Source organism: Entelurus aequoreus, linkage group LG03 (assembly GCF_033978785.1).
Source record: "Entelurus aequoreus isolate RoL-2023_Sb linkage group LG03, RoL_Eaeq_v1.1, whole genome shotgun sequence".
Taxonomy (NCBI): Eukaryota; Metazoa; Chordata; class Actinopteri; order Syngnathiformes; family Syngnathidae; genus Entelurus; species Entelurus aequoreus.
In genome coordinates, this window is record NC_084733.1 from 12,581,795 (window position 1) to 12,592,216 (window position 10,422).

Sequence of the window (10,422 nt, forward strand, 5' to 3'; positions counted from 1 at the left end):
TCCTATGTGTCTTGTCACGCATCATCAGTTGAAGTTAACCTTGATAAACCTTACTAAAATAAGATTTTAGTGAGGTTCCCAACCGCGCCGTGGCCGTGCCAGCAACCTGAGGGTTCCTGGTTCGGTCCCCAGCTTCTACCAACCTAGTCACGTCCGTTGTGTCCTTGAGCAAGACACTTCACCCTTGCTTCTGATGGGTCGTGGTTAGGGCCTTGCATGGCAGCTCCCGCCATCAGTGTGTGAATGTGTGTATGAATGGGTGAATGTGGAATTAGTGTCAAAGCGCTTTGAGTACCTTGAGGGTAGAAAAAAGCTATACAAGTATAACCCATTCACCATTTACATTATATGCATCAAGTGTTCATTCAAGGCTAAGGCAAAATATTGAGATATGTATCGTGTATCGCGACATGGCCTTAAAATATCGCAATATTAAAAAAAAGCCATATCGCCCAGCCCTACCTTGAAGGTAGAAGAGCGCTATATGAGTGTAACCCATTTACCATCATTTTAAAATAATTCTAATTACCTGCAGAGTTCAATGTTTTGAAATGGTGACCCACAATTTTAGTTCATATAGGGAAATATATTTCCACGCTCGAACTACAGGAATAGACAAACCTGCTCTTTGAACAAACATGATGATAGAGAAACCTACAAAAGTAACCCTTATAAAAAAAAATTTATTTGCTTGCTTCCCCTTTAGCTTAAACCAAAACAAATGCACCAACTCGGTTGGACTTTTGGCACGAACTGGAATGCAACAAAATACTTTTATACCTGCATCTCTGAAGCTGGAAACGGCCACAGCCTCCTGTGGTATGAAACGGTTGAAAAATGTGGAAATGGTGGAAGTTTGAAATATGGCCAATTCGTTTTTGAATGGGAAAAGTGTCCTGGAATTCTGGGAAATCTGGGAATTTGTCAAGGGAAAGCCCGCAATTCCCGAATAGGCTTAACTGTTTGAAGTTGAAACGGTTTGAATCGGGTGAAAAATGTGGAAGGTAAAGTGCGCCAAAATCTGGAGAAGAAGAATAATAAGTTGAAGAATAATAAATAGATGAATTTTGGTGTAGAAAACCATATATGGGAATGCTTTGGAGCATTCACACAAATATTGATGTCAATTATTTTTAATCAATTAATTTTAAAGTACTACATGAAACAATAGGTAATAAATATGAGGATAATAAAAATCATAATTTGAAAACTACTGTAAGGAAGGGATAGTAGTTCTTTTTAGAGTTGGGACACAATGGACAGATTCCGGCCAGAGAATCCTTTAATCATCTTTATTGTTGATTTAAATGTGTATGGTTTTGTGTGTGTGTGTGTGTGTGTGTGTGTGTGGTATTTAGTCGTCAACGCACACAAGGCTGGCTGCCACCACTGATTGAAACCGGCTATTCTGACAAAGACGTGCTTTAAAGGGGAAATGACGTCACAGATTGACCTATCAACCTAAATGCATAGGAACATTACAAAACTGGTTAAAGGCACACAATAGGCTTTCGTACACAGCCGCCCCCAACTGTCCGTATGGCAGTTGAAACTAGAAGAAAGTCTATGAGGTAGTGTCCTCGTCATCAAGAGGTGGAAGCATGATCAGTCGGGCGACTGGGCGAAGGTAGGTGCGATTCGAGTGATCCGTCCTACAGGCCACGATCCTCGGGGGAGTTGAGGATCCACTATCAAGACAACTTGACCAGCCAAAAGGGTCTTGCCATCGTTCCTCCACTTGTTACGTTCTTGCAGAAAATCCACGGCGGAAGGTGGGGATGAAGCACCAGCAACAGCCGCCCCATGAAGGGAGCTAGCTGTCTCTTGTAGAAGCTGTTTCCATGTGGAGAACTTACTGAAATCAGTAAGCTGAGTGGATGAAGCACAGGAAATAGTTCCAACGAAGGCGGATTTCCTCAGCTCTGTGGCATCCGGTTCCAGGTCAGATGTAGGCAAATTGGGCCACTCATTTTCTGGCAGGTAAAGGAAGTGCGGGCCCTTATTCCAGCGGTGCTCTTGGATCATTTCCCAGGTTGACCACTTGTCAAGGAGATCTGCAGGCTGGATCTGGTCGTCCCAGCCAAGGTTGGACTTCCACATATCTTGGATGAGCACCTTACACCGAGTGGTAAATGGTACAATGAATCCTAGGGGGTCATAAAGCTTGGCCAGGACACTGTAGACATTTCGAAGAGTGGCAGCTGATGATTCTGTTGTGTGACGCTTGAAACTCAGAGTGTCATTCAAACAATCCCAGTATAGTCCAAGAGTGGGTTCGTGGAGGTTATCACTTGCTTTGGATAACCACAGCTCACTAGTTGCTGATCGTGCATCAGGTGGTAGATGGGCCACAACTTCTGGCATGTTGCTAGCCCACTGTCGGATCTCGAAACCTCCCTTGCTAAGAAGTTCACGCAGAGTGTCAATGAGAGCTTTGGCTTCTTCAACCTTACTCAGACTGTGGAGGCAATTATCCACATAGGAGTGCTCAACCACTTGCATGAGCAGAGAGTCTGGTGGCTCATAGTCCCTGACGTGCTGCTGTAAGGCGTACACTGCACAACAGGGGCTGCAGCTTGTTCCGAAAGGTAGGACCTGCCATTCACGGATCTGCGCTCTAGATTCCCTTTCCATGTTCTGCCACAGGAATCGAAGGAGTGGTTTATCATGGTCAAGTAAGCGGATCTGGTGAAACATTGACTTGATATCCCCGCTTATGGCTATTGCATGACATCGGAACCGCAAGAGGACTCCAATCATAGTAGGGCCCAACGTTGGTCCAGGGAGGAGATGATCATTCAAAGACTGGCCATTGTAGGAGAAAGAACAGTTGAAGACCCCTCTGTCTTTCCCATTGTGGTGCACAATATGATGTGGTACGTACCACGACTCAGTACTCTTTGCTGCCTCCTCTGAAGGAATCTCAGCAACGTATCCTGTTTTGATAAGTTTGTCCATCTCTCTACGATAAGAGGTTGCAAGGTGAGGGTCTTTGGCCAACCTGCGTTCAATGCGGCGCAAGTTTGGCATTACAGCATCTGAAGGTGCACATAGCATAGTGCTTGGCTGGCGACGTAACAGGGGTGTCGCGTAGCGCTGGATACCATCAACAGGTACACGCTTAGAGTCAGTCTGTAAAAGAGAGAGACCTTGTTGGTCTTGCTTGGAACGAGATGCAATCTTCTCGCTGACGTAAGGGAGAGTATCGATCTGCCAGAGACGTTCCACATTCTTGAAAAGTTCGGTATATGGGGATTCAGTGGTAACGTGCAGACAGGAAGGCTGATGGGAAGATGCATAAATCACAGACGGACCTTGTAGGGACCAGCCTAGGTTGGTACAGACTGCTATGGGGCCGCCAGATGGGCCTGCTCGCACCGGCTCTGTAGGAGCAAGAAGCTGGGACATATCAGAACCTATGAGGAGTAGCGGTTGCGCTCGATGGATAGGCAGCAAAGGAAGGTCTTTGAGGTGCTCGTAGCGTTTTTGGAGGGCCGCTACTGGATATGTGTGCTGAGATAGGCTCAGATTCTCAGCTGTGAAGGCATTTTTAATCCAATACTTCTTGCTTGGCTTGAAGATGGGGGAGACGTGAAGGCTGACTGACGAACCATTGAGCACTTTCACTTCTTGTTGAACAGTTCTCAGGTGAAGAGTTTCAGGATGCTTAGCAAGTTGTAGTTGCTCTACTGCATAGGGGAGGATGAGTGTTCTCTCAGAACCATCATCGAGCACAGCAAATGTCTCTAGAGTGCGGTCTCCATTTTGTAGGAGCACTTTAACAACTTTCAGCAAAACTCTTTGAGGGCTTTGAGGCTGTTCCAGGTAGACTGTGGGTTTTTGGTTACTCATCATCAGGACTTGTTGAGATGACTCTTGGATCGTGTCATGCAGTACTGTGAGGTGCGTCTCTTTGCATAATTTACAAGGGCGTTTAAGCGTACATGCTGCAGCTTTGTGGCCACGACCGCACTTCCAACATCTGTTACCTTCTTGGATCCACTTATTTATCTCACTGGTATTCAGTTTCTTGAAGTCCAGGCATGAGTTGAGGTAATGTTCCTTACTGTTGCAAAATGGACAATAAGGACTAGGTTTAAAGGGTTTTGACTTTGTCAGATTGGTGCTCTGGCTGCTACCAGTTTCACCAGAACATAAGAGAATTGATGCTGTCCTTTGTTTGGGCCATGGACTATTATAATCCCTCTTGGCAGGAGGAGGCCCCGGGTTATAGAGGTGAGTGACTCGGCTGGCGAGGCGCTTAGCTTGAGCTTTAACTTGAAGCCAGGATGCCAGGTCGGGCAGGGTGTAAGTTTGGTTGGTACCTGGCTGTAGAATGCCTCGACAAAGACAGTATTCCATAAATCCGTCTCGGTGAGCAGGAGGCATTTTACTTATGAGGCGGTCAACGTGAGAACCACATTTGAGCTCGCATCCAAGGGGTCCCTCTAAAGTCCGCAGCATACCAACTAAGGTCTGAACTGAGAGAGCAAAGGTGTCGAAAGCTTCTGCATCCCCCACTCTGATGGCTGGTGAGTTCAGGATAGCTCCTAGTTCACTCTGTACTAGTTGTCTAGGCTGGCCATATTTGTCTTGTAGAGCCCCTAGCGCAGCCGTGTACGGGTTTGGGTCATACATGAATGACTTGGCTAACTGCAGAGCGTTAGGGAGTTTGAGCTGATTTAGTAGAACTTGATATTTATATTGCTCGCTGAGGTGAGGATGACTATTCATCAAGTTCTCTAGCGCCATCTTGAGTAGGGCGAAATCACTTTCCCGGCCACTCTCAAACCTTGGAAGTACTGGTTTGGGAATGCCATAGGAAGTAGCGATCAGCGTCTCGATGCCCGGGTAGGACCAGGGTGGTGCTGCCGGGGCTGGAGTAGCAGATGGTAATGGGTATTGAACATACTGCCCAGCAGGAGGAGGTGCACCAGCTGGAACTGGTGGTTGTGGTACAGAAGTTTGCATGGTTTGTGGCACTGCGGCTGCATGTGTCATTGTTGATGCATAACTAGATGTGGGAATGACTGGCATATGTTGACTTGTGAAAGACACAGATGCAGGAGTTGTAGTGGGGGCTACTAAAGTCGGGACACAAGTTTGTGCACCTTGCACAGGAATGGGAATCGTTGTCAATGGCTGTGTAATCGGGATAGCGGCAGCGGATTTCATTGGAGTTATTGATGGGAGCTGAAGCATGTCAGCAGCGGGCGGAGCTGACGTTGTTGACATTGCATCATCTTCAGACTCTGACAGGAAAGACTTGACAATACGGGCAATGTGTAAGTCTTTCTCCAGTTTCTTTAAGCGTCTGCGCCGTTCCATTTCCCTTGCCATATTCTCCTTGGCAAGGTGAGCATCCTCTTGTAGTCTTTGTCCTTCTTTAGCTTGTGCATCCAATCTCTTCGCCTCCAAGTCAGCTTTCCTTTCCTCCTCTATTTCTTGCTGTAGGTCAGCAAGCTCCAAACCTTTAATTCGCTCCTCTAGGGCAGCTGTTTGAACATCCGGAATATTTTGGAGCAGTTGAAGCCCGTGCGATCGCCGAGAGGATCGACGTGAAGAAGCAGATGACTGGTACTCTGACGCACTCCTAGCTCTGGTTGGCCTTGCTTCACCGTGTTGTCCTACTGGTAGTGAGGAGATTTGGGCAGCAGGCAGTTGAGAGGGAAGGAGGGTGACATCGTAAGGGGCCAAATGCTGTGGTAGTCGAATGTCTCTCTTTGGCCTGACAGAGGGCTGGTGATCAGCAGGTGATGACTCCATAGTGTCTGATGGTGGAACTCTATCCGGCTCGAAGGACCAATAGTAAGGAAGGGATAGTAGTTCTTTTTAGAGTTGGGACACAATGGACAGATTCCGGCCAGAGAATCCTTTAATCATCTTTATTGTTGATTTAAATGTGTATGGTTTTGTGTGTGTGTGTGTGTGTGTGTGTGTGTGTGGTATTTAGTCGTCAACGCACACAAGGCTGGCTGCCACCACTGATTGAAACCGGCTATTCTGACAAAGACGTGCTTTAAAGGGGAAATGACGTCACAGATTGACCTATCAACCTAAATGCATAGGAACATTACAAAACTGGTTAAAGGCACACAATAGGCTTTCGTACACTACAATGAATATTATTATTTAGAGAAAATCCTTCTTGTAGATAAGTGTTTTGCTGTAATTTGTAGCCATATACAGTACAGGCCAAACGTTTGGACACACCTTCTCATTCAATGCGTTTTCTTTTTTTCATGACTATTTACATTGTAGATTGTCACTGAAGGCATCACAACTATGAATGAACACATGTGGAGTTATGTATGTAACAAAAAAGGTGAAATAACTGAAAACATGTTTTATATTTTAGTTTCTTCTAAATATCCACCCTTTGCTCTGATTACTGTTTTGCAAACTGTTGGCATTCTCTCGACGAGCTTCAAGAGGTAGTCACCTGAAAGGGTTTTCACTTCACAGATGTCATAGTTTTGATGCATTCAGTGACAATCTACATTCTACAGCCATGAAAATTAAGATATTTTAGTTCATATAGGGAAATATATTTCCACGCGCGAACTACAGGAATAGACAAACCTGCTCTTTGAACAAACATGATAGAGAAACCTACAAAAGTAACCCTTATTAAAAAAAATTATTTGCTTGCTTCCCCTTTAGCTTAAACCAAAACAAATGCACCAACTCGGTCGGACTTTTAGGCACGAACTGGAATGCAACAAAATACTTTTATACCTGCATCTCTGAAGCTGGAAACGGCCACAGCCTCCTGTGGTATGAATCGGTTGAAAAATGTGGAAATGGTGGAAGTTTGAAATATGGCCAATTCGTTTTTGAATGGGAAAAGTGTCCTGGAAAACCTGGAATTCTGGGAATTTTTGGAATTTGTCAAGGGAAAGCCCGCAATTCCCGAATAGGCTGAACAGTTTGAAGTTGAAACGGTTTGAATCAGGTGAAAAATGTGGAAGGTAAAGTGCGCCAAAATCTGGAGAAGAATAATAATAAGTTGAAGAATAATAAATAGATGAATTTTTCAATGCTTTGGAGCATTCACACAAATATTGATGTCAATTATTCTTAATCAATTAATTTCAAAGTACTACATGAAACAATAGGTAAATATGAGGATAATAAAAATCATAATTTGAAAACTAAAATGAATATTATTATTTAGAGAAAATCCTTCTTGTAGATAACAGTGTTTTGCTGTAATTTGTACACATATACAGTACAGGCCAAAAGTTTGGACACACTTTCTCATTCAATGCATTTTCTTTATTTTCATGAATATTTACTTTGTAGATTGTAAATGAAGGCATCAAAAGTATGAATGAACACATGTGGAGTTATGTATGTAACAAAAAAGGTGAAATAACTGAAAACATGTTTTATATTTTAGTTTCTTCTAAATATCCACCCTTTGCTCTGATTACTGTTTTGCAAACTGTTGGCATTCTCTCGACGAGCTTCAAGAGGTAGTCACCTGAAAGGGTTTTCACTTCACAGATGTCATAGTTTTGATGCATTCAGTGACAATCTACATTCTACAGCCATGAAAATTAAGATATTTTAGTTCATATAGGGAAATATATTTCCACGCGCGAACTACAGGAATAGACAAACCTGCTCTTTGAACAAACATGATAGAGAAACCTACAAAAGTAACCCTTATTAAAAAAAATTATTTGCTTGCTTCCCCTTTAGCTTAAACCAAAACAAATGCACCAACTCGGTCGGACTTTTAGGCACGAACTGGAATGCAACAAAATACTTTTATACCTGCATCTCTGAAGCTGGAAGCGGCCACAGCCTCCTGTGGTATGAATCGGTTGAAAAATGTGGAAATGGTGGAAGTTTGAAATATGGCCAATTTGTTTTTGAATGGGAAAAGTGTCCTGGAAAACCTGGAATTCTGGGAATTTTTGGAATTTGTCAAGGGAAAGCCCGCAATTCCCGAATAGGCTGAACAGTTTGAAGTTGAAACGGTTTGAATCAGGTGAAAAATGTGGAAGGTAAAGTGCGCCAAAATCTGGAGAAGAATAATAATAAGTTGAAGAATAATAAATAGATGAATTTTTCAATGCTTTGGAGCATTCAAACAAATATTGATGTCAATTATTTTTAATCAATTACTTTCAAAGTACTACATTAAACAATAGGTAAATATGAGGATAATAAAAATAATAATTTGAAAACTAAAATGAATATAATTATTTAGAGAAAATCCTTCTTGTAGATAACAGTGTTTTGCTGTAATTTGTACACATAAACAGTACAGGCCAAAAGTTTGGACACACTTTCTCATTCAATGCGTTTTCTTTATTTTCATGAATATTTACTTTGTAGATTGTAACTGAAGGCATCAAAAGTATGAATGAACACATGTGGAGTTATGTACTTAACAAACAAAGGTGAAATAACTGAAAAAATGTTTTATATTTTAGTTTCTTCCAAATATCCACCCTTTGCTCTGATTACTGTTTTGCACACTGTTGGCATTCTCTCGATGAGCTTCAAGAGGTAGTCACCTGAAAGGGTTTTCACTTCACAGATGTCATAGTTTTGATGCATTCAGTGACAATCTACAGCCATGAAAATTAAGACATTTTAGTTCATATAGGGAAATATATTTCCATGCGCGAACTACAGGAATACACAAACCTGCTCTTTGAACAAACATGATGATAGAGAAACCTACAAAAGTAACCCTTTTTAAAAAAATTATTTGCTTGCTTCCCCTTTAGCTTAAACCAAAACAAATGCACCAACTCGGTCGGACTTTTAGGCACGAACTGGAATGCAACAAAATACTTTTATACCTGCATCTCTGAAGCTGGAAACGGCCACAGCCTCCTGTGTTGGTTGTTTGCCAATGTTGCTAATGAAAGCCTTCAAAGCTGCAGAGCGACTCGGTCCTTGGTTTGACAACATCACCCCAAAAATAGCGTGTCCGCTCCAGCCCTGTGACGTCACAATGGCGATAAGGTTGCCTATTTAAGACGAAGCGCCACTTGAGCTCCAGCCTGCGCGGTGCAAACATATCGTGTTCATGGCTTGCACATAGCTAGGTCACAATCAGATCGCTGAATGACAAACGTAAACACTGACCTGAAAAACGTAAACATTGACCTGAAAACAACATGGTTGCGGCTTTTGCACGCTACTTTCACATTAGCCCTAGCATGACTTCACTGGCTAATGTTAGCTCTGCCCACACTGAACGTAGTTTTCTGGGAAAAAATGCGAGCATGTGACATTAGAAATTGGGAAAAATGATTTAACTCAGCAGATTATGCGGAGGTTTTTAACAAGAGTGGCCTGTTTGTGTTATTAAGCCCGAGCCGGGCCAAAACAGCGCAATTAGCTAAAGTGTTGACAACTTCGTAAGTCGACACACATAACGAGACAAACGCACAGCCCGCGCGCTCCTACCTCGTCTAAGTTGTCGTCGCTGGCGCTGTCCTCGGAGTCTGAGTCGATGACGACCCGACCTTTCCGCTTCTTTACGTTGACCATGGCGAACAAGCAGCGGAGCTAAGCTGCTAACCACCGCGGTGTTCCGTCTTATGTCGGCTGTTAGCCGCTCGTTGCTAGCCGAGCTAGCTGGCCCCTCTGCGGTCTGACACACAAAGGCGATACTGCGCTTGCGCGCTCCCGATGACGTCACGGCCTAGCTTTTCCCTGTTAAACTAGCCCAGACCTGGGCAAATTAAGGCCCGGGGGCCACATGCGGACCGTTGAGCTTTTCAATCTGGCCCGCCGGACATTCCCAAATAATTTTTTTTAGATCTTTGAGAAGTAAAGTGTAGCTGCCATTATGATGTGCAGTGATGTTTTCTAATGAACGTAAGTCTTCAACTATACTAAGTACTTCAATGGTTGGAATCTGCGCTTATGGATGATATACCAGTTACTATGGTAATCTAATTAGTTACTATGGTCATCTAATTAGTTACTACGGTCATCTAATTAGTTACTCTCTTTCTATGCCACATCAATGTGGAATGCGCTCCCAACAGGTATGAAAGAAAGGGCATCTCTATCCTCCTTCAAAACCGCAATAAAAGTTCACCTCCAGGCAGCTACAACCCTAAACCAACACCCTTCCCGGATTGCTAATTATCAAATGTAAACAATCAAATGCAGATACTTTTTCTTATGCCTTCTGATCTCTCTCTCGCTCTCTCTCTCTCTCTCTCTCTCTCTCTCTCTCTCTCTCTCTCTCTCTCTCTCTCTCCCTATGTCCACTACTTGATGTCCATATCCTACCCCCCCCACCCCTCCACACCCCTGATTGTAAATAATGTAAATAATTCATTGTGATTATCTTGTGTGATGACTGTATTATGATGATAGTACATATGATAGTATATATCTGTATCATGAATCAATTTAAGTGGACCCCGACTTAAACAAGTT

General features: G+C 43.3%; 1 protein-coding gene across 2 annotated transcripts in view; it reads right to left on the bottom strand.

Moving 5' to 3' along the window:
* The window catches only part of rtf1 (RTF1 homolog, Paf1/RNA polymerase II complex component), a 35,076-nt gene extending 25,438 nt beyond the window's left edge, over positions 1-9,638 (bottom strand). The window contains exon 1 of one of the 2 annotated variants that reach the window (XM_062041247.1): positions 9,436-9,638. In XM_062041247.1, coding sequence (XP_061897231.1) covers positions 9,436-9,519 — 84 coding nt within the window. In that variant the 5' untranslated portion in view covers positions 9,520-9,638. Of the gene's footprint in view, positions 1-8,822; positions 8,951-9,435 lie in introns of those variants that run through there. The other variant, XM_062041248.1, reaches the window with a different exon arrangement.
* Between the last annotated feature and the right edge of the window lie 784 nt (positions 9,639-10,422).